This window comes from Thermobia domestica, chromosome 5 (genome assembly GCF_964235325.1).
Source record: "Thermobia domestica chromosome 5, izTheDome1.hap1.1, whole genome shotgun sequence".
NCBI lineage: Eukaryota > Metazoa > Arthropoda > Insecta > Zygentoma > Lepismatidae > Thermobia > Thermobia domestica.
The window spans coordinates 128676360-128702390 of record NC_137458.1 but is presented as its reverse complement, the minus strand read 5'-3'; the positions used below and the strand labels follow the sequence as shown (position 1 = coordinate 128702390).

The 26031-nt window shown below is 36.7% G+C and overlaps 1 protein-coding gene across 1 annotated transcript in view; it reads left to right on the top strand.

The window, feature by feature from the left end:
• The window catches only part of LOC145686120 (calmodulin-lysine N-methyltransferase), an 83838-nt gene extending 66982 nt beyond the window's left edge, over nucleotides 1-16856 (top strand). The window contains exon 6 of the mRNA XM_081759093.1: nucleotides 8430-16856. Within this exon, the coding sequence (XP_081615219.1) occupies nucleotides 8430-8643 (214 nt within the window). The 3' untranslated portion in view covers nucleotides 8644-16856. The remainder of the gene's footprint in view (nucleotides 1-8429) is intronic.
• The last annotated feature ends 9175 nt before the right edge of the window (nucleotides 16857-26031 follow it).

The window sequence follows — 26031 nt, the reverse complement described above, 5'->3', positions numbered from 1 at the left end:
TCCGTGGGACGTAAAACTCAAAGATTTTGAATTTTAACTAACTCAGAATCTTGCCCAATTTTTTGTCCATTTTTGTCCACCTCCCAAAATTTTGTACCATTCAAATAAACGAGGGAGAGCCATTTCAAAATTTCGGCCACTTCGATCACCTGTAGCACGACATCTTCAAATTCGAATTTTAATTAGCTCAGAATTGTTGTTGTTGATTTTAGTTTAGCGTCCCTTTCAGCAGCGAGGCTATATGAGACGTGGACCTACTGATTAACGTGGAATCCGAACCACATGAGCTCCCGCCGGGAATTGAACCCGGGTCTCCCACGCCGTAGCTCAGAATTGTGTCCAATTTTTGAACATTTTTGTACTACGAAGCAAGGGCGCCGATTTCTCTGAAAATTTGGGGAAGGGGGGCATTGAGATGCAGAAGGTACATATATGAGGATTTTAAGAAATATTGCATTCAAATTATGTCAAATATTGTATATTCATAAATACAATAGGGAACCCACATGAGTTTTGGGGGAGGGTCCCCCAGGATCGGCGCCCTTGCCACGAAGAATAAATTCTGTACTATTGAAATAAATCAGAGACGGTCATTTAAAAAATTGTCCACTTGGATCACCTGCGGTGAGACATTTTCATATTCGAATTTCAACTATCCTGGTGGTACAAAAATCTACCAAAAATAGGGAAAATTCTAAGCTAGTTAGAATTCGAATTTAAAGATATCACACTCCTGATGATCGAAGTGACCAAAATTTTGAAATGGCCCTCCTTTGTTAATTTGAATGGTACAAATTTTTTTGATGGTACAAAAATGTACGGAAATTGGACGAATTCTGAGCTAATTAAAATTCGAATTTGAAGATGTCGCACTACAGATAATCGAAGTGGCCAATTTTTCAAATGATCCTCCCTCGTTTATTTTAATTGTACATGTTTTGTTGGTGGTTCATGAATGCACAAAAATTGAACAAAATTTTAAGTTTGTTAAAATTCGAATTTAAAGATGCACTACAGGTAATCGATGTGGCGAAAGTTTGAAATGGCCTTCCGTCGTTTATTTGAATGGTACAATTTTGTTTTCTTGGTTGGACAAAATTCCGAGCTAGTTAAAATTCGCATTTGAAGATATAGCACTACAGGTGATCAAAGTGGACAAATTTTGAAATGACCCACCCTCGTTTATTTGAATGGTACAATTTTTTTTTCTGGGATGGACAAAAATGTACAAGAATTGGGTAAAATTCTGAGCTAGTTAAAATTCGCATTTGAAGATGTCACACTCGTACAGGTGATCGAAATGGCCGAAATTTTTAAATAGCCCTCCTTCGTTAATTTGAATGAAAAAAAAATCTTGGGTGGACGAAAATGGACAAAAATTGGATAAAGATGTCGCACTACAACTAAATGGGCCCGAAAAATCTTCTAAAGTTACCTTCTGAAACAATAGATTAAAGTTGAGAGACGTTAAGAATTCAAGAAAGAAATATGTTATGCAAAGTGTATGCTAAACAAGTAGTATTTTCAAAGTAAGCTTGCTTTCAGAGGAGGACATTACTATTTTTTTCGATAGCAAAAACTCAAACTTCAGCAGCGCTCAAACCGTTGAAGAATATATTTCGGGAAGAAATGAACCACTCTTTGGAAATGAGCTCTAAATTAATTAAAATATTTGCCTTACAAAATCTAAACCTTGTCACAGCAGTTACTTTCTGAGATAAGGAATTAAATTCCCAAGTTTTCCTTTATGGAGTTTATGAGAGTATTTAAATATAAGCTTGTGTTGCTTTGATACGCACCTCGGTTTCTCGAAACGTAAGTTTCCTATTAAGTCTTCTGTTATGTTTTCGATAACTTTACCTTCTTCCCATTCATGCTCCATGTCTCGCTCAAATCACTTTATTCCATTTTAAAGTATCAATATTATACATTGTAAATTATTACTGTTTGAAACGGACAATGTTACTCTAGAAGAAAATATTCTAGGATTTACACATAATTGGATACAAAAAGTAATTTCAAGTGGATTTATTTTCTTTTAAACAACATAAGGTTTTTGAATAGAGGCTTTTAAAACAGTAAAAACTGCCTTCAACAGGTCCCTTATTGAACGGAAATTTATTTTAAACGGAAATATTTCACGGTCCCATGAATATAAAGATTAATATTAGGGTGGAGCGTTTTGCACTTTTGTTGGAAATTCGATGACGGCTAGTGCGGAAAAGATGTCATTAGTGGCACCGACTTTACTGATTTTTTTAATTTTTATTTTTTTGGACAACCCCTTACCTTACCCCAACGGACTTTTAAGTGTTTGGTTAGGCAACGCGCACAACACCAATTACAGAAAAGCTACTTGTGGTCGTTTTTAAAGTTACCTGATGGCTACAATTATTTTATTAAAAGAAACTTGTAGCAATGCCAGTAAATAATTTTAAAATATTTATGAGTCAAAGTACAGTCATATTAGCTCAGTTGTTGGAATTAATGTCCAGATTTTGTTTGGAATGCCACGTTAACGATGATTATAGGCATAGCTGTTGATATAACACGATTTATTTTTGGCAACTCTTCGCTTGTTATGTACACCTACAGCAAATGCTATCTAGCGGCAAATGCTTGTTATGTACACAACTTCGTGGTTGCTTACTTTGGCCACGCTCTTCGAGCGTCGTCGCAACGTCCGACTCCGTTCAGAAGATTCACGCTCCTCCCGCTCGCCTCGTTGTTTCCAGAACGTACGCCGACGTTTCTAGAATATTCTCGCTCGAAGTTCGGCGGTGGTATAAATATTGCGTACTCGGCCAACCAATCCAGCAGGCCAGTTTATTGCAGCTTAAGCTTTAACGGTTTTAGTTCGCTACTGTTTCTGTTAAGACAGAGAGTTTGTACATTGTACCTAAAGTTACAGTCTTCTTAGTGCGATACGATTCAGAGACATTTTGTATACTTTGGCTTCCAAGTTCGGAAACAATGGAAAGCAAATGAAGAAAATGCCTCATATCAGACCAACGCGGGGAAGTGTGAAACGAGGCTTATTTGACACTCCAAGTGAAATGAGTGAAGTACAGTTACCCACGTACGCTGACGTTATGCGACGTTATCATTGGTTTCGAAGTGGTTTAAGTGGTGACGAAAGTGTAACTAAATTACCAGTGACTGACATTTGTAAACTAGTTGGACAAAGAGTTGTACATATTTGGCGTAAAGCAAGCATTCCTGTGGTTTCAGAAAAGAAAGTTTTTGACATGCTGAAAACATTTTATAATAAGTGTCGCACCAAGGAAAAACATTCCAGTCGACAAGGACAAGAAGCAACACTTCGTGCAGGTTTTGTTGCACACGCGGAAAAGTATCTTTTTGATACTTGCAAGTCTTACAAATGTAAAACCGCCGAAGATTGCAACTGTGAGAGGACACGCAAGATTCCAAAACGAGAATTCAAGTTTTTTTTGGACCAGAGAACATCACGGAAAATAAGCATTGGTAATATTGACGTCCGAAGAATCAAATCTCTGTGAAAGAAGTTTTCCCGTAAAGTGAGCAGGGGCAGACGACCAAGAAAGACGCTGGAAGTGTTGAAGCAAGTCCATCAACTAGTGGGATTAATCATAGGCACAGGTCAAAGATACTGGCGTCGTAAGGGGAATCCAGCGAAGCTGTTGAATCGGGAAGCACGTCGGGATCTGACTTCCAGGCGCGACCAAGAAGGAAACATAGCCTAAAGCGCATCTGTCTTCAAAATACAGCAGAGGCAGCGTTTAGAACTGGAGCTTCAGACAGACAGGTTGTTTTGATCACTTCTGCCGTACTTTAGGACGCGAGACTCATAACGCCAGAGGACAAAAATCTTGTTGTTGACAGATCTAAGGTACAAAAAGGAAAAGATAAACTGGGTGAGAAGATCCAGAAATAAAAGGCTCACCTAGGTCGGGCGATTACAAGTATCTACTTCGACGGAAAAAATGATGCAACTCTTGTGCAAGAAAAAATTAACGGCAAACTACGAAGACGAGAGGTTACAGAAAAGCATATCACAGTTCTATCGGAGCCCAGTTCAGAATACTTGGGTCATGCCACACCTAAGTCAGGCACTGGCAAGGATATTGCCGACTCTATATTGTAGCTTTTAGAGAAGAACCAGTACGACGTGTCAAGTATTGAGGCAGTCGGCAGCGATGGTGAAGCCACGAACACAGGATGGGATAACGGCGTGATAAGTCAGATACAAAGATCCCTAGGAAAGGAACTGCAGCATCTCATTTGCCTTCTTTATATCAACGAGTTGCCATTTCGACACCTGGTTACCGAATTGGATGGTGGGACGACCGGACCCAACGCTTTTTCCGGCCCCATCGGAAAGAATTGTGAACGTTCACCGATCGTCTCCTTTACACCCATTCCCGTTGAATGGGTGTTTGAAATGGAAAAAACAGATGGTTTAAGCAGCGATCAGAATTATCTCTTTGAAATTTGTAAGGATGTTGCTACAGGAATGTGTACTACCGATCTAGCAAACAGAAAACCAGGACCATTATCACATTCACCATGGCTTACATTGGCCTGTAGGATGCTTCGCCACTACATCAGTACTGATATACCTAGTTCAAGTTTGTGTCTATTTTGCCAGTACATTGTTAAGGTATACGCTCCCGTCTGGTTTTCAATACGGTAAAATCCTTCGTGCGAAATGGGCGCCATGCATCTGTTTAGCATAGTTAAGCTATCACGTTTTCTGCCAAAAAAATCTACAACACATAGTTCATTCTGTTCAGCAAACAAAGGGATACTACGCTCATCGTGAAAACCTGCTGATAGCGATGACAGCAGATGAAAATCCACATATTCGAACGCTAGGTTGGAGTAGGATTAAAATAGGTTCCGCAGCCAGAAGACTCCGAGATCAAGCCGCCCACGTGACTTCATTGTTCCGAAACTAAACTTTACAGCTGAAAATTACTACGACATGATTAATTGGCCTAAATGTCTAACAGAGCCGCCAATCACACGAAACATAACGGATCAGCAGCTTGAAGAAAACATTCGAACTTCAGCTACTGTAACAACAACATTCCCTTGCCATAGTCAAGCTGTGGAACACACAGTGAAGCTGGTGTCCGAGGCAGCGTCGAAAAAGTGCGGCCAGAAGGCAAGAGATATCTACGTTAGAGCCAAACTGAAGTCTAGAACAAGAATGCCCTGCTTCGAGACCAAGAAGAACTACGTGACCTAAGGTCAAATGTCAACGTATGCCTACTGGGTGGGTGAGTGGGCGGAACTCGTTGTGCAACCACATCCACGTGGTGAGTTCTGAGTTATTTTGCGTACAGAGCAAAATAAGCGAAGAGTTGCACAAAGAAAATCGTGTTATATCAAGGGTTATGCCTATAATCATCGATAAGTGGCATTCCAAACAAAATCTGGACATTAATTTCAACAACTGAGCTAATATGACTGTACTTTGACTCATAAACATTTTAAAATTATTTACTGGCATTGCTACAAGTTTCTTTTAATAAAATAATTGTAGCCATCAGGTAACACTAAAAACGACCACAAGTAGCTTTTCTGTAATTGGTGTTGTGCGTGTTGCCTAACCAAACACTTAAAAAACTTTAAGTTCGTTGGGGCAGGGTAAGGGGTTGTTCAAAAAATCAAAAAACATTCAGTAAGGTCGGTGCCACTAATGGCACCTTTTCCGCACTAGCCGTCATCGAATTTCCAACAAAAGTGCAAAATAATCCACCCTAGTTAACATGGTAAAATTCTCTTGATTAGGCGGAAGCTGTGTTGCGAAGAACGGATGTTAAAATATATTTTTTAACGGAAATATTCAAGTTCCGGAATGCAGCATTTAGAAGATTTTTTGACATTTTGTAAGAGGTTAGATATATGAACTACGTTGTCTGTAAAGGTCTTCGTTTACTTGTTACTCTACATTTTTAACCCTTAGTCCACCGCCATGTAAGGCCCTAGATACTGCGCGACTTTTTGAAGAAAGTGCAATTTACATAGTAATTTCCAAATACCAAAAACTCGTTCTCTAGCTGGTTTAGAGACATGGAACAAGGAGCAAAATATACACAGTAGTTCAAAAGGAAGCCAACAATAGAGGGAGGAGCGCTGAAAAGGGCATAGCATCTACATTTTGTCATGGCCTTTGAAACCGTAGGTAGGCTTTTTTTTTTTTTCATTGTAAGTTTTATATGTATTAATTCGTAGCACAAATAAATACTGTAATTGAATACGGTAGGCCTATGTACAATATTTTATTTTATCTCACTATGTCCATTATACGTATGTACATTATTTAATTTTTAAAAAACACATCTATCTTCGTTAACTTTAAAACGTTTAACGGAAATTTTTGCCAATCCTGTTCAAATTCGCTAGGTAGGTCAAGAAGCTTTGAACGCTTGCAGAGCTAAAAACATTAAAATCGGCCTTGCGTTTATCAATACTCATTTCAGTTGAATTTCAAAGATCATAATGATGTTTAATGTTCGTTTTAGTCCGCTGTGATGCTTCTCTGTTCCTTATATGTATATTCTGTGTCATAAATTTAGGTGATTTCTTATATCAAATGAAATTAAAACTGCTAATAAACATCGGTCAGCGAACGCCTCCTTTCAGAGTTATAAACCGCCGAAAGTGCGAAGCATCACTTTATAAAACGCTCCCCCGTCTTGTATTATGGGATCTTTCGCAAGCGGTAAAAGGAATTAACAAACGAACTACTATAGGTTCTTATTTAAATATCCATGTTTTACATTCCTCTGGTACCTATTCAATGCGTAATCAATCAGTATTTAAAAAATGTATTTTCTTACCCCAACTTACTTTATACAATTCATTATGCCGGTACCGAGGGGTGCGAGCGGTCCCGGTTCGATTCGCGGTGGGGACACTCGCTCGAAAAAGTGTGATAGGTTTTTCAGGCCAGCCATCTTGAGTGCGGTGTTTCCTGGGTTTCCCTCATTCGCACCAGGCAAATGTCGGGATGATACCTACATAATGGTCCCAGACCGCTTCCTTCCCTCCCCATCCTTTCTTCCTTCCCTTTCATCGGATAGTGTGCTCACCGAGAGACTTCATCCCTCATATACGTGACGGGGTAAATGCCCTTAGATGCCGACAGTCCAGAAATCTATTTCTTAATCCTAATCCGGTACCGAGGAATTGTGAAACATGGATGTTTAGATAGAGCACTTACTAGCACGTACTGTGTAATTTCTTGAAATGCTTGCGAGGTGTCCCATAATTTTCCAGGTCAGGGCGTTTTAAAACGTGATGTTCGCATGTCGGCGGTCTATAACTGTAGGAAGCGTTTTTCGGTTTATAACTTTAAAAGGAAGCGTATTCCAACCCATGTTTATTCTTTTTCTTTATTCTTTCTCTAAGGAATCACGTTTATTAACACCCTGTATAAAGGTGATATAAAATTATTCGTACATGTTCATTTCAATATTGTTCTTTCTTTCTTTTTACTTTTTTTATTAACATTGTTAGTATTGTGTTTATGTTCTAATAAGTTCTAATATAAAAAGGCCAGATGGTGCACTTCATTGTTCTTAACATTGTTAAGCTCATTGTTAAGGAACAACTCAATGACAGAAAGTAATCATATTTAAGGAACATAAAAAACAATGGAGTATTTGGACTTCCTACATATTGTTAATATATTAAGCAAAATTGACCATGTTAATGTTTAGGATTATCAGAAACTCATATTGAAAGGGATATCTATTGGGAACTATGGAATTTCGAAGCTGAAATAGAAAATTAATTATGTATCAAAGAAAAAGTGAAATTAATCACTAACACACAATCAGTGTTTTCGTTAAAATACTTCATCAGATAGGAGGAAAAAGAAGTAGAGAGAGAGAGAAAGGAAAAGATGAATGAGTTGAGTTGATTTTGAGTTTAACGTCCCGTTCAGCAGCGAGGCTATATGAGACGTGGACCTACTGATTAACGTGGAATCCGAACCACATGAGCTCTCGCCGGGAATCGAACCCGGGCCTCCCACGCCAAAGGCGCGTACGCTAACCGCTTAGCCAAGGAGGAGCTCAGGAAAAGATGAAATAAAGAATAGAAAAAGTTTAGAAACATTCAGTTGGGCGTCATGATGGATTGCAGGGCCTTTTAACTCACCTAAACACTTCTCAGCTTTTCTTTTGTTCTGTCTCTACGTCTCCCCTTTCCCTACCTGATGAAGCATTTTAGCGAAGGTGCTCTTGGTATATTTTTTTTTCCTTTAGCTTGTGATTTTGTTGTTCTTTATGGTACTATATACTAATACTGTGTTTTGTACAGTACAGTAATACTACTATAAAATATGGTGTTTGTTTATTTAATTATTATTTTAAAATGGCTTCCTGACGTACTAGGTGTCGATATCCATTTATTTATGCATTATTCCTTTACAGACCTGTTGAACATGTGGATCTGCAGCTTCCTGAACAGGAATACATTGAGATCCGATTACCTTCTTCCTCTGAAGAACCTCAGGTTAAATTCAAGGAGAAAAAGATCAAAGGCCTCGAGGACTTTGCTGGTGGTGATAAAGAAGTATCATTTAAGAAGCGAAAAGTGGGTTTAGATCATAAAAGAAATATGAGAAGAAGATTGGACGATGATTGAAGTAGTAAAGACTTGATCACTAGAATTTTCAAAGCAAAGTGAGAGTCTATTATGAGACATTTTTCTAATGTTCTGATGGACAAAAATATTGTTAGTTAATGAAGATTTTTTAATGACTTTATTCATTACTGTATTGTAATGAATTCCATTCCATGTGAAAGTGTGTGTATGTGTGTGAAACGAACCAGAAGCAAACGAAATTGTTATGGTGTACATATTGAAATGTATGTGGTAATTATTTTTAACAGTCGGTACGCAATTACTAGAATAACACTGCATTTAGTAACAATTTTCTTTACAATTGTTTGGCCGAGTAATGTTAGTGGATTCATCAGGGATACGTAATGAATTGACAATTTCTGGAACTCGGAGCACATTTTGAGTTGAGTCGATTTTGAGTTTAACGTACGTTTCAGCAGTGAGGCTATATAACACGCGACTTACTGATTAACGTGGAATCTCAACCACAGGAGCTCCCGCCGGGAATCGAACCCGAGTCTCCCACGCCAACGGCGTATACGCTAACCGCTTAACCACGAAAGAGCTCCGAAGCTCATTTTGTTGTAAAAGAGGGTAAACTTCTGTCTACATGAAAATATATAGAATTGAATAAAATGCTAGAGAATGTTCGAATGGCGAAAGGTATAATATAGAACAAAAAGCCCTAAAACCATGTTTAATAATTAATTAGATTCTTTTAAATATTTTATTTGCAAAATGTTTTTCTTCTAGTCGTGTTTCTGTTGAACTTTAATTCGAAAACATAAGGAAAACAAACAAACAAACAAAAGCACTCCACGTTCAAAATAGTGCGTCGAACGATAGTGAACTTGTGGAGATGAGTCATAGAGCATATAATATATGGAATTACAATACGAATTCATAGTTAGAAAGAATACAACATTTTTTCACCAGTGAATTCTAATTATTTTGTTCTCACTCTCTTCCGTGTGTACATTATATTTAAGTTGGGAGTAATTCTGGGGAAAGGAAGAAAAAGAAAATGTTTATCACTGGACTAACGTTACGATAGTAGTTTAGGCAGATGTTCTGACTAAGGATTAATTTTCCATCACAGCACTAAGAAAATGCCAGTAATTCAGGCGATAATCCACATAGTGATCAAAACATTTTGTCATTGTTTACGTGAGAATATCTTGTATTAATAATGATCCGTTATATTGTTGTTTTGTTAGATTTTTATGTGGCATAGGAGTGTTTGACTATGGAGTACGAAATAATGTGCTGCAGCATTGCCGAATAACGCTTTGTTCTAATCCGCTTCAGCTCATGAAATAGTGTTTGGTTACTAGAGTTATATTCGTTGTCTATGGTTCCGTCTGTCTAATATAAATTGCGCAATGCATTTTTAAACTAGAATTTATGACTACAGCTGTGGCCACTTGAGCATATTCTGCTATATTAACAACTACTCTCACCTCCGAGTCTTGTTTTCTGAGTGATTGACACGTCGCTTTCACGCAGACGAATTCACGCCACAGAACTGTCGGTATCATTGTGGTTTCTTCTAGCTTTCTTTGGCTCTAATTTACAACCATGAAAGCCTTATGTGTTATTTGGTCTAGTGGCTAGCGCATATGATCCCAGGTTCGATTCTCGATGGGAGACCATTAAAATTTGAACGTTTTATGGTGGTACGGATTTAACCTTAAAAACTAGGTCTTATAACCTCGGTGTTCTAAAGGAATGCTAAACTTCAACATGTAAACAATACAACTATGATAGTTATATTTTCATTTTCTGATTCGTAGTCCTCCAGTTTCTATGATTTAATTAGATTCACAAGCAGTACGTGTGTCATATGTATGCTGTCCCTAATTTCAACCCAAGGATCCTCAACACTAGTGTACTCCGAACCTTCTAAAACCGAGAATCTATTCGACACCTCAATCTGGTATTCCCCACAGGGCCTAGAGCTGAATGGTAATCACCAGGTTATGGCGTATGCTGATGATGTAAATATAATAGGGTATGATAGGAGAACAATAGAAACCAATGCAGATGTCTTGCTAAACGCTTGCAGGGACACGAGTTTGGAAGTAAGTGTAGAGAAAACTAAATACATGGAAGTTCGCCGGGGTCGTAATACTGCAAATTATGGGTGCGTTAAAATACCAAATAATACTTTCGACAAAGTTGATACTTTCAAATATCTAGGATACATATTAACAGACCAAAACCATATTCACGAAGAAATTAAATGTCGACTGAAAGCTGGAAATTTATGTTATTCATTTCAAAATCTTTTGTTGTCGCAAATTCTGTCGAGGAACTTAAACGCAGACTGAAAGTACTTGTATTTGAGAACAAAATTCTGAGACGAATATTCGGACCCAAGAGGAACGAGTGTGGGAATGATGGAAATTTCATAACGAGGAACTGGATAGTTTATACCGTTTACCAAACATTGTTAGGGTCATCAAGTCTAAGAGGTTGAAGTGGGAAGATAAAACCAAAATGGAAGAAAGTAGGAACGCTTTCACAGTTTTGACTGGAAGTCCAATCAGTAAAACGACTATTAGGAAGACCTAGATGAGAGGACAATATTAAGATGGATCTCGCAGAAATAGGAGTACAAAGTAGAAACTGGATCCAATTGGATAAGGATAGAACTGAATGGAGAGCTTTTGTGAACCTTTAGGTTCCATAAGACCATAGAGTTGGTTTATATGTGTCAAATGTTAGAATAATGAATGCCACTGTTAGTGAAATTCAAATAGCAATAAATACAATCTGCTACCGAACGGTGTACATTTTCCATATAGAATAATAAATAAATAAACAGCAGAATGAGAACTGTTTCAGCGGAGTATGAACTATCAACTGTTATCAGATTGACTTCAAACGACATATTTTCTAGTGCCATAAAAGTTCATTTTTCTCGAAAACTACACATCACAATTTGCCCCTTTCCCCAAGCATACCATTTTGTGTAGCTCTATGTGGTCTACTTTGAACTATATCTTATTAATCATACTGTGTACTACTATCGTGCTAGTGCCATAATGAAAAAAAAAAAAGGAAAAGAAAAAGCTTTAGTACCCTACAGTCAGTATAAGATGTACATCTTAATAATGGCGTGGTTACCATAAGCATCAATTTTTAGGTTTAAAAAAATTTTCTCGAAAATTGCCCATGAGAATTTTACACACCCATATAGTAATTTAGTTCAGTTTAATGAATCAGCTTTATCATATTCACAATCATATTCATATTTATTTGCCTGTCTATAGCCTGCAATATAAGGATATTCACCAATTAAGCTTTACAGTTGTCAAATATGGTTACATTTTCTATATGTTATCAGTAAGATAATTTTCAACAGAGTAATAACTTTTTTCTAACAATAATTGTAGCAGAGTATTTCTGAATACCCGTTTTTCATTAATGTCCTTATATTTTGTCGGTAATTTGTTATACAATTTTATACAATTCATATAGACAATTATGCTAAATTCGCATAGTTCTGCTGAATGATACACGTATTACAATTCTGCCTAGTATTGTAAGAGTGGATCGTATTTGATAATGTAAATACTCCCTTGTGTTCGATGACATACATATTTAATATATGTCTAATATTTGAACATTTTTTCCGTTAACCACTAATAATATTGTAGAATTTTTAGTGTGTAAGATACCCTCTTCATAAATTGCAGGGAATTGGAATAATAACAAATTAAAACGATAATTATGAGGATTATATCAATAATTTTTTTTGTTAGTTTAATATCCTACATTATACCCTTTAGTCTAAAGGAAACGGATAATCAATGAAGTAAATGAATGTGGGAGTTTTTTTTTTTTTTTTTTGTGTGTGTGTGTGTGTGTGTGTGTGTGTGTGAGTGAGAGAGAGAGAGATCTTTTCGAAAATATAATCTGGGACCGAATGCACCAAAGCCATACGCGCTAGCCACTAGAGCAGTGCGGATGGCTAAGATTATATAAAGTTCATTCAGAAGAAAAGGAGGAGCTGAGAGACAATTATTTATTATCTGTTCAAAATAAGAAACGAATTGACATTTAGAGCAAGAGGTGTTACCCTGTTGTCATATCATGAGTATTCCGTTAAGGCATCCGCTTTAACTGCCATTTCCAATGAAAGGATAATTATAGAGAACGCTTCAGCGGAATACTCATGATGTGGGAACAGGGTAACCACGTCTTGCTTTAAATCAATTCGTTTCTTATTTTGAACAGATAATAAGTCAGACATTCTGTAAATAATAATTATTTAGGTTAAACAATCTGAGAACCATTTGCTATTGATGTACCTATTAACATAAATAGCAAAATATTGCTGGGAAGTTAGTATACTATAAAGATTTCTTTGCGTTATACTGTCTTATGGAGTATTTTTCCCCAATCTTCTCAGTGACTTGTTCGATAACACTTTCTTTAAGTTGATGAATAACGTGGCCACACTTCTCCTATACACCACGTCTTTAACAAGTTCAAAGCTGATTTTTTATGGTTTGTTTCAAGTTCTTAGCCAGGGTAACACCTAAATATTTGAATTTTCACTGTGTGTATATGTCAAAGTCCCCCTAGAGAATACCATATAGTAAACGAACTTCAAAAATAAAGATATTGCAACGTTGAAAATATCGATAAAGAGTATATATTTAGATACTTATAAATAAGAAAATCGATTCCACGTATCTAACGTGCGTATGTTCCTTTTTTTAATCCTTGTACGTATTTCGATGCTTTGTGAAATCGTTAAAGTAGTCGGCGTACTTAAAACTTTATATAAGCTGCAATGGAATAACAAGGGGTAAATTTAGTAAACTTCATAATTTTAATAAGTCTTAGGAGCTAATATTATAAATCATAGATACCTGAATCGTGCAATTTAATATACCTTAAGCACAACGTGTCAGTTAGATACCACTGACAAGTAAAGAGTCCAAATGGATGAATGGAGTTGCGGGATGAGACATAGTGGGCCTGATAGAGGATGCGAAAATATGTGTATGTTCAAAGTTATAGCGGCTGAGCGCCATAAGAAACGGAGGGGGAGGGGGTCAAAGTTGGTGGGAGAAAGGCTATGCTATATTATAGAAATTCATCAAATAAACTGTTAAATCGTAAAAATAATGAAATATATACAATGGAAACGGTGGTAGTTTCACATATTGCCAAAAGAAGAATTGGCGGAGTAGATCATGAACTGCCGCCGCCATTTTGAAATATGTGATATCTTTTGAAACAGAAAGGTAGTCATGTGATATATCAATTAGGGCCAGAATGTTCTTTAAAAAATATATATATGAACTCTAAAGATCATTATCTGCACTTATTTGGAAGATTTAAGATCATCTTTATAGTTATTTACGAAAATCTACGAGACTGATACTCGTATGTTGAAAGTTTGGATTATCATGAAAACATAAGTAAGTTAAACATACCTACAAGCCAATAAAACTAAAAGTGAAATTTGATATCTACGTTGTATATTATTGCAGCATTATTTATGACATTGCTTCCATTTTGCTTCTTATAGTGCCGAAGAGAACTGTTCCGATCTAGAAGAACCGCTTCCGCTTGACGTTTTTGTTTTTGTTTTGTTTTGTTCTTGCGCTTATGGTCGAAAACAATGTTGAATTTATATAGCTACATTTTGTTAAGTGACATACTTACTAATATAGACCATAACACAATAAAATCTGATAGATTGCAATGCAATTATTACGTACTGTACGTAAACCACAATATTTTAACCACTTGCTATATTTTTCACTCAACTTTGTTTGTTCACCTTCGTAAGCAATAGCAACTTGGGACGAGCGTAGCATGTGATATCTAAATGAAAAGTGAACTACTGCAGTCGAATACGGCAATGAAGTTGTAGCGGAACATAAGTTATTGGGTGAGGTGGCTTCCTCGAGTGTCTATCGTGTCGCATTGTATTTGATTGGTTTGTTTGAAATATGAAGCCTTCGATTATTGTGACAATGTTAGCACAGGACACGATTATTGTGTCCTCCGGCGATGTATCATCATTGCAAGTTCCGAATTCGCGAACTAACATTGTCACAATAATCAAAGGCGAATCAATTACGAACCAAACTTTCAACTTATAAGTATCAGTCTCCTAGATTTTCGTAAATAACTATAAAGATGATCTTAAATCTTCCAAGTAAGTACAGATAATGATCATTGAAGTTCATAATTGACATTTTGAGAACATTCTGGCCCTAATTGATATATTACATGACTACCTTTCCATTAAAAAAAAAAAATCATATTTCAAAATGGCGGATTTCAAGATAGCAGCGGAGGTTTGTGATCTACTCTGTCAATTCTTTTGCCAATATGTGAAACTACTACCGTTTACATTGTCTATTTTTCATTATTTTTACGATTTAACAGTTTATTTGATGTATTTCTATAACATAGCATAGCACTTCTCCCACCAACTTTGACTCCCTCCCCCTCCGTATCTTATGGCGCTCAGCCGCTATAACTTTGCACATACACATACTCTCATATCCTCTATCAGGGGCACTATGTCTCATCCCTCAACTCGATTCATCCAATTTGGACCCTTTACTTGTGATAATGAGTCGCCCAATTCCAAATCGTCTCATTCCCATTTTTTTATTTTTCATTGTTTATGATTTATTAATACTTAATTCAGCTAATTTATGTCATTTAGTATGTTCAAGTATTTGTTTTACATTTTACAAAACTTATTTCATTTATTAAATTAAGATGATAACAAAAGAAAACTTGATTTTCCGAAAGTTTGTGAAGCGACAAGAGACGTATTGGGATTGAGCAATTCAATTAAGCCTACAAAACTATATAATAATAATTAAGCTCCTTTAAAATTCCAAAAGCATGGTATTATTATTATTATTATTATTATTATTATACTTCACTGTGCCTTGTTACAAAAATATAAAAACATAATATTCTAGTAGTTTAAAAAAAGAAAAAAAGGAAAGAATAATCTAGATTTACGTTTTCAAGTTGTGGTAACGATCAATGGTGCTTCATTGTACAGTTTGTCTACTGGCTTCACGAAATAATCTTGAGCTTTATTATTACTTTTTTTTATAGCATATTATTTCTTCCAGCTACTGATTGTCCGCACTGCCAATTTGTGTATTCAAAAATTCTAGTCTGTACAGTGATACAGATGTTTATTCGTAAAGGAGAATATTTTCCACGAAAATTCCACAAATTCTCCCATTGCATAAGTTCGGATTGTTTTTAAGGTTGTATAAAAATAGCCGGACACTCTTCGGAGCGAAAAGATGCAAAAGGAGGTTGTAAAGAAATAAAGATGGAGGTTCTGAAATGTAGTTGATAATTTTCTAAGAGTAGTAAGATCTATATTATTCTCTAAGGCTAGTTTTAGACGGAAGCATTTATTGTAGCATTTCTCGTAGTAAAAATCGTATCATCGATATCCTACCGTGTAAAGTAGCAAATGCTATAGTATTTCCCATGCCATGGCATATCCTATGGCATTTCTTGTCGATAGAACCTGCTCTATTTCATAGCATTTTCCGCAGTATTTCTGGTCCGATTGCAGCGCCGCGGTGTGTTAAAAGGACGCTAAAGATTTTGTGCCAAATATCCATGCTCTTTGTTTTGTGTGGGAAATTGAATTGTAGTAAAGAAAAATGAGTTGGAGTACGGATGCTCTTTGCCCATATATTTCTTTGTGGTATTGGTTTTTTAATATAACCGACGAGAACTGTTGTTACAACCACTATAGCTTTAGCTACCTCAGGCTTTAGTTTCGGAGCCATAATTGCGCTCTTCTCCAGTGATTTGTTTGCTGCGTTACGACAAGACGCTTATCAAAATACTACCGTGTAAAGCACCACGTACTTTTGATGCCATAGAATATTATATGAGATTTTTGGCAGCATATCTGCTACGAGAAATGCTACGATAAATGCTTCCGTCTAAAACTAGCCTAAGAAAGCTAATGAAGAAGATTCGCACAAAGCCCTTCCATAATGTCTGCAATGATTTGGGTGAAAATAAGTGTGATCAACGCTGTTCCCCTTAAGATTATACTGCATTTAAATGCATGGACAATCGTTAGAACTACTATGGAATTAGTTGATATATTAAAAATATTTGTATGCATGGCTCTGTATGTTCAATTTGCAAGCACGAGTAATGAAAAATGTACAACTATAAAATAAAGTACAATGTTTATAAAATTATTTATTTTATGTTATTTTTACTATACTTACTATTTTTCTTTACTTATTTATTTGTGTATTCACAAACACAATTCCAGATACAGCTGAACACCAGTTTACACTGGGATATTTAACAAATATAAGAGATGATAACATGAAATAATAATAATAATAATAATAATAAATCTAATATTAATAAAGGCTGACAATAGCTGACTAGAATTTATTAAAGTGACGTTGTAGTGCAGAGTTATATGTAGTGTCAGAATTAAATAAATCTACGGGTGTATGTGATATTTCATTGTATAACTTAAGGAAGCCAGTAGAAAAGAAAGCGTTGAAGTATTGACAGTCGAGGTCGTACAATATGAAAAAGATGTGTGTTACGTGATTGTGTGAATGGAATTCGGAAATACAATTCAGAGAGTAACGTTTCGGATCTGAATTGGCCATGTGAGTTTGTAGAGATATTTGACATCACTGATATTATGACGAATGTCAGGTAGTTGAATATTTAGTGTTTGTAACAGTTCGTGCTTTGTCATCGCACATATCCGAGATACTCTGAAATGTACTATTGCAAGGAAGAAGTTTAGAATTGAGAGCCGTGATAGGTTTGTAGGATCTGCCATTGTCCAAATAGGTGAACAATATTCCAATTTAGGAGAGATTATTGCCTTGTAGAACGTTGCTAAGGAAGAGAGGTTCCGTATCTCTGTTAATCTGTACAAAAGTCCTAGAGTGACAGCATTTATATGTTCTGTAAAAGTTAGTCTTGTGTCAAAAGTAACTCCGAGATCTTTATGACTATTGACTCTCGTGCTGGGCGAACCATTTATATTGTATGAGGTGTTTACAATATTTTTCTTTAGGGAAAATGTTATGGATCTACTTTTATCGGGATTTATGTTTAAGAGCCATGTTTTTCACCAAGAGGAAAAATTATCGTTTTGAAGTAGGTCGGAGTCGTCTACACTTCCCTGAAGATGTTACAGTCGTCTGCAAATAAGAAGATTCTGCTGGAGGTTGAGTTGAAGACATTAGCCAGCCCAAAAATGTGGGGGGGGGGGCGATGAAACCATATTATATTTCATCACCATATTATAGCTCATTTGCCAGTCTACCGTGAAAATTTTAGTGGGGCGCCGCCTAGACCCCCCTGGGTACGGGCCTGTAGCCAGGTGATCCATACACAATATGAATAAGAGTGGACCAACTTCACTACCCTGTGCTACTCCGGATGTTACAAGAAGCGGGCGGATGTTATATATCTGCGATCGTGGTCAATAGTTTCTACGTAGAAAAGTTTTTCATGGATCAGAGTTTAACACTGCTCACAGAACTATAATATGACACTTGACTAAAATATTACAGCACGTTCTCAGGTGGATTTTTATCGTAAATAGCTAACAGAATATCTCAACCGAATTAATATGGTAGCTTAAGTAATCATAACGTTCATCGCCGCAGCAATGAAAGTTCGCAAGTGGATTCTAGCTTGTGGTTATGACGTTTAGACCAAAGGAGACGGATCATTAATGAAAATGCATGATTATTAAGTTAAATTTTCTATGCTTTCCCACCGAGAATCGAACCCGGAAATACGGGCACCATAGGCATAAGCGTAGTCACTAGACCAGCGAGTAGGACTTATATTACATTAGGGTTTGTCCTCCTTGCGAAGGGTACTTCAGCATTTATGACCTCTTCCCTTGCTAGCAACAGCACCACACGGCGATTACGTTAGAACTTCTATTTTATTGGGGAAAAAAACTTACGTTTGTATATCAGATTTATTACGCATTGACTATAAATTACTTGGTCTATGCTGTTTACATTATATGTATGCTATTGCCGCCTTATCCAGAGTCGTTTTGAAGTATGATTAGCATCATACTAAAAGCCTGGCTACTGCAGGAAACATATGTTAGTCGAACCCTTTAGTATGGCACTAATCACTTATCAGAACGACTCTGCATAAGGCCCTTGATGTTTACGCAAAGACACACATTACTGCCTGCTTTTGTCATAACTATCTTCTTGTAGGCATAGCATTGCATATATGTGGTCTTAATTCGTATGAACATTCCCAAAATTGTGGTAGGTAACAATGCAAAATTTGTGCAAATCAATTATCATTGCTATACCCATTATCGCAAACTAAAACGCAGATTTTGGTTGTGTAGACGCAAATCATTATGGAACGGTGCCAATAAGCTATTTTTTAAAAATCCAAGCCTCTTTAAAAGAACAATATTATTTTTATTGTGTGTGTACGAAATTTTAATGAGTTGCCTTACAGGCTGACTCGGGTGAGGTTAAATTTATATTGAAGTTGCACCACCCGATCGTGACGTAATGTCATGTGGTATTATCATGGCGGCGTGTCGGCTGTGAACAGAAGGGTGTTTTTGTGGAAATTGTGACAAAGGTGGAATAAAACGAACCCTGCGAAACTTCTAAATCCCTTCGCTCGCTCAGATTCGTATCGCAGCGTAAGTATATATATATATATATATATATATATATATATATATATATATATATATATATATATATATTTATCAGTGACGTATTTTGTGGGCTACCGGGCCTACTGGCGGTAGCTCTAGAATATTACAAAATAAAGTTATTATAATATAAACTAATTTATATTGATAATTTTATACTTTAATATCATGTATGATAAACATTTCTGAAAAGTTTATGTATTTAGAAACATCCAATACTTCTTTGCATGGTTTGCCTCGCTTCCTTAACAGAACGACGTGACAACGCAGCAGAAACCTTGTTACTCCAGCAAGAATCGTAGTTATCAGCGCATTCCCCTCTCTTCACGCATCCAACTCAAACACACAGCGTACAAACGGGCTGCCAGGACACCAGTTGCCTCAAGAGAAATCGGTTTCTTGGAAGTGAGCGAAGAGTTAAAGAGAAGTTATACGAGTAATGATAGTGCATTTTGGAGGACTTTGAGAATTGTCCCCGACATCTTGAGCCTCGTTCCACAGCGGTTTCCGTCAACGCAACGCAAATTTTGAGTTTTACAGTATTTTGCGATAGGCGGCATAGCTGTTATATATGTATGTTTCATTATTTGCGCTACGTTGCATAGGCTCTTACAGTCTCAGGCTCCTTCATTGGCTAATCGCCTATTTCAGCGTTCTTTATTACTCGCACAACTTCCATTTACTGTGGTGAGTTCGGTTACAACCTATCCAAAGCAAAATGTAAGGTCATTTCGTGCACCAAATGAAGGTAGAAATGTACAATCGTTCCTACGAAATAAGCAATAAGATAATAATAATAATAATAATAATAATAATAATAATAATAATAATAATAATAATAATAATAATAATAATACAGTAAATCCGCCTACAACGGACCCTTTATTAAACGGAAAACTGTCTTAAAGGGAAATATTTCATGGTCCCATGGATTTTGGAGTTCAGTGGCGGCGGTTGGACGTTAGAAGTGGGGGGGCAAGACATGATCTGAACAATTGTATATCAATGTTAGATTTCCTGATTGTTTCTAACACTGTTTCATGAAAGGTTGTATAACTAATAGGATACTATCTTTTTTCACTTAAAATGCCGTATATCGTATTTCTATTTCATTAAGTAAATTCATAAGAGCAATACAGGTAACCCTTTATACTCTTAAACAACGAAAGCGTAAGAAGAGATTTGAGTTCTTGCTCATGAACATATTAAAATTCTGTCTGGAAAATTGTGTGATCAGATTATCTAATAAATTTGCAAAATAAATAAATAGAAGGGATAATATTAATTATAATAGTAATGAATAATGACGCTTCTTTTGCACAAGTTATATTGAAACTGGGAATTAATGAACAATTTGTACTTTTAATTCCACACATGCCATTATATTAATGTTTTTAGTCTTAGAAAATGAAATACAGTAAGTACTGCAAGCATATGCTATGACATTTAAAGAAATATGCAATTGCAATATTAATTGCTTTGAATTGCAATTAAAACGCAATTCCTGTAGCTTTCTTAACTCCATTTGAAGACAAATAACCAATATGTACTCACGCAACGGCAAATATCATATGGCACCATTTTTTTTTCTATGAAACGGTAATACATACAAACCCTTTACCAGGGTGTCCACATTCTGGAAAATAAGTGTAAGTCAGGGAAGTAAAAATGTATCAGGTGAAATCAGGGAAATGGCAGAGTGGTCAGGGAAAGTCAGGAGAAAATCGATTTAGGTCCATTGTTCAATTATTGAATTTATGAAATAGGGTTGATTTCTTTACTGTTACTGGACGCAAAATGTGGTGTTCTCAATGATGATATTGAGGGAGTCAGTGTTCTCTGATATAGTCGTTGAAACTAATTTTCTGCGAAAAACACATCTAACTACATCCTGGCATATTTGCTCAAAAGGGTAGACGCTGTTCTAGAAGAATTGCATGGTACCAAGAGGATATCTGGACAAGTGGCTGAGAATGCGAAGAAATAGTATCTCCAGCTCACAGTGAAAGTGAAGAATTTAAGGAACACTAGAATGAATTCATAGCCAATGATAGAGATGGTATTGGACTTGATGAGTTTTTTACTTAGTCTTAGGAAATGGGAAGAACTTCTTTGATTTATGGTCAGTTATGAAATGTGTTTTATCTTCTTTTACGGAAACGCATTTTTTGAAAGTCGTTTCACAATAAATAAAATTCTCATTGTTGAGAATTTACAAGAAGAATCTCTGGTGGCTCAACGGATCATATATGATTCTGTGATGAGAATAGGTGGATCATCAGGATTAATAATTACAAGAGGCATGATAAATTCAGTTAGAAGTTCAATGAGACAATATCCGGTGTATTTGGAAAAGAAAAGAGAAATAAATGCTGGAGACGAGAAGAGGAGAGAGAAACGGAAAATTCAGCAACTAAAGGAGCTGGAGGAAGAAAATAAAATTAATCTGCGAAGACAAGGACATTCAGATCAACTATGCGAGAAAATATGAAAACAAATTTCTAAATTTGCTGCATTTAACAGCTGCACCAGCAAAAGTATGTGTTACATAATGTGTGTGTCTTCTTTTTTTTAATAATCAATAAAATCATGTATGAACTGTTTATTGCTATAGGCAATATTATAATGCTGTGTAATTGGTATTATAATGTGTAATTTTTTTCATATCTTAAGTACTCTGTATACTGCACACTTTCGTTTGTAACTTTACATTTTGTGCAATATGTAGGCCTAATCAATAATGGCCTAATGCACATATTTATAAATTTATATTCCTTTGGAAACAAAATTGAAAAAGAAAGAAACAGAAATGGAATGAATAGAACAAGGCCAACTATGGGTAATGTGGAGGCTGGTGTTTCTTTCTTTTTCCTATATTTTTAAGTTATTCAGGGAAATCTGCAACTTTTGTCATGGAAAGTCAGGGAAAAGTCAGATCTTTTCTCCAAATTGTATGGACACCCTGTTTACATTTCCAAATGAAATTATATAAATAAGGGCACTTCAAAAAAGTGGGGGGGCAACTGCCCCCTCTTGCCCCCCTAATCGCCGCCCATGTATATATTTATCAGTGACGTATTTTGTGGGCTACCGGGCCTACTGGCGGTAGCTCTAGAATATTACAAAATAAAGTTATTATAATATAAACTAATTTATATTGATAATTTTATACTTTAATATCATGTATGATAAACATTTCTGAAAAGTTTATGTATTTAGAAACGTCCAATACTTCTTTGCATGGTTTGCCTCGCTTCCTTAACAGAACGACGTGACAACGCAGCAGAAACCTTGTTACTCCAGCAAGAATCGTAGTTATCAGCGCATTCCCCTCTCTTCACGCATCCAACTCAAACACACAGCGTACAAACGGGCTGCCAGGACACCAGTTGCCTCAAGAGAAATCGGTTTCTTGGAAGTGAGCGAAGAGTTAAAGAGAAGTTATACGAGTAATGATAGTGCATTTTGGAGGACTTTGAGAATTGTCCCCGACATCTTGAGCCTCGTTCCACAGCGGTTTCCGTCAACGCAACGCAAATTTTGAGTTTTACAGTATTTTGCGATAGGCGGCATAGCTGTTATATATGTATGTTTCATTATTTGCGCTACGTTGCATAGGCTCTTACAGTCTCAGGCTCCTTCATTGGCTAATCGCCTATTTCAGCGTTCTTTATTACTCGCACAACTTCCATTTACTGTGGTGAGTTCGGTTACAACCTATCCAAAGCAAAATGTAAGGTCATTTCGTGCACCAAATGAAGGTAGAAATGTACAATCGTTCCTACGAAATAAGCAATAAGATAATAATAATAATAATAATAATAATAATAATAATAATAATAATAATAATAATAATAATAATAATAATACAGTAAATCCGCCTACAACGGACCCTTTATTAAACGGAAAACTGTCTTAAAGGGAAATATTTCATGGTCCCATGGATTTTGGAGTAAAAGACATGTAAAAGTCCCTTCATTAAGCGGAAACTGTGTTATGCGGACAACGGAAAGCAAAATAAACTTTTAACGGAAAATTCTGAGTTTCAGACTACATCGTTTAGAAAATTTTTAAACATCCTGGGAGAGGGTAAACATATACTGTCGGCGATAAATACTTCGTTCTTTTGTTAAATCTTTATGAGCAGTGTTGATCTTCGTCAATCACTACTCATATTCAGCTCCCACGATTTTTCGCTAGTCCTACGTAGCATGTCAGCTGTCAGTCTTCTTTGTAGGCGTACTTCTGTTCCGCTTGTGGAGCAACTAGCGACAGCCAACAAAAATGAGAAGAAAACTGACAAAACAAAGTTCTGGAAAAAAGGAATTGAGGTAAAGCAGAAGTTATATATCTCCATCACGTGTCGTGAAAACAAGGAGGAAAGAGTTCAGAGGACTTTCAAAATTCCAGAGAAAGCTTTTCTCTGTCCTGAAGTATACCGCAGCCAAGTAGTGGCAATGTATGCAAAAAATCCTGCTTGACTATTGGGAAAAATAAAGGGAAGTGTGCACAGCATATTTTGTGTTTATTTTAAGTTTTTTTGGGTATTAATCCGTAGAAGGAAAAAGCACTGTAATTGAACAAGTTGCGTACATCAATATATTTTCTCATTATGTCCGTTATAAGCATATATATATATATATATATATATTAACGGAAAGGTCTATCTCCATTAAGCGGAAACCTGTCTTTAACGGAAATTTTTGCGAGTCCCGCTCGATTCCGCTGAAGACAGGTTTTACTGTAATAATAATAATAATAATAATAATAATAAACTTTCTAGTGAAGGGTGTAGCGAACATACAGCCAGAATGGGCTGAATTATATTATAAAGAAAGTGGTACATTTTCAAAGGAGAGAAAAGCATCCGGACAGTATTATGATTTCAGAATAGACGAGTTATTCAATGAACACAACTCTAAATTCAACAACAGATACGTAGATGTCCTACAAAAGTATACTTCCTCTTGGTTATAATTGAATATTGAACCTAGTAAACACGGAACTACTCCGCATAAAAACTAGCTATTAGAAAGTTCAGTTGTCCATTATCGTCAGTTCATGTTGTGTGTATGTCACTCAATCTGTTCGAGGCGCTTGCGTCACTCCGTCAACCTAACGCCAATGACGCCACGACGCCTATCATCCTTGACGTAGAGTTCGAATCTAAGTTGTCCGTAAGTCCAGGAAGCTAAGTTAGCCATCGTCCATGTAACAGATGACGTCCAGTTTAAGACTACTTCTGGTCCATAGCCCAGATCCTAAGAAGGAGATTACAGAGACGGCCAACAGCGAGAACGAACGCGGGACTTCAGCGTTCAGAGCAGAGTAGCGACCGGAACGTCAAGACTGCGAGGCAGCACCCGAAAGAAGAAGAGGGAAAACCTCCGCTGGGTTCGATCCAAAGACTTCAACAGTCGACAACAAGCTCTTTCACAAGTAATAATGCGTCGTTAACACAACATTAACTGAAAGTGTCATCAAGTTCCTGTACCTGTGGGCATCAGCAAGCTAAGCGCACGTGAGTAAGGAATACCATCTCTTAATGATCTATAAAAGGTTGTTTTGAGGAAAAAGGGAAACGAATTCTCTATTTAACACACATAGAGATTTCTTTATTTACCGCATTGACAAGTTTATCTCTTTAAGTCTCAGCTATTAGCCTTCAGCTAATGAGACTCCCGATCTATACCGGGACCCTTCAGGTTTAAAGCTTTGATCGGTTATCAAATTTCAATAAATTATTCTGACAAAATACCCAGATCTCCATTACTTATTTTCATTAACTCATCATCATCCTTTTTGTAATAAAATACAAAATCCAACGTTTCATCTTTTATTTTGAAATCTTGTATCATTCTGATGCGCGATTTATGAGTTATGAGTTAAGTTTAATAATTGAAGTAATTAAAATTCTCCTGCGTGAGAGCATACTCTACCGAGGTACTGTTTTACAGGGTTCGTCCGGGAAGTAATAGGACTGATTTTATTCCGCCATGACTGTGCTTCGGAGCGTGCGCGCACCGACTGAATCCGGTATAGGGCGTTCCTAGCTAACGAACGAGCGACTGGTCAGTTGTCTCCGAGCACGCGGAGAGTCAGGACAGGCTTTTTCGGGCGACGTGTTTCTGTGAGTGGTGCAAGCCGAAAATGCAGCGTTCGTTAGAGCAGAGGTACGCGATTAAATTCTGTGTTAAACTCGGTAAATCTGCGACAGAGACGTTTGATATGATCAAGCAGGCTTACCCAGATGATGCTTTAGCAAGAAGTGGTGTGTTTCGGTGGCACAAGGCCTTTTCGGAGGGCCGAGAAGAGGTCGCCGATGAAGACCGTGCTGGAAGACCTTCGACTTCGACAAACACCGACAATGTGACTCGTGTGCGCGAAGTTTTGAACTTTGATCGTCGACTAAGTATTCGTTTAATTGCCCAGATGTTAAATTTACCAAAAACTGTGGTTCATGAAATTGTGACGGAGCATTTGAACATGCGCAAGGTGTGCGCGAAGATTGTCCCAAAAGTGCTCACTGACGACCAGAAATTGCGGCGAGTGGAATTGTGCCAAGAAAATTTGAACGTGTGTGAAAGTGACCCCCAATTTTTGAATAGCGTAATCACAGGTGACGAATCATGGATCTTTGAGTATGATCCCGAGACAAAGAGGCAATCTTCCGAGTGACACACGCC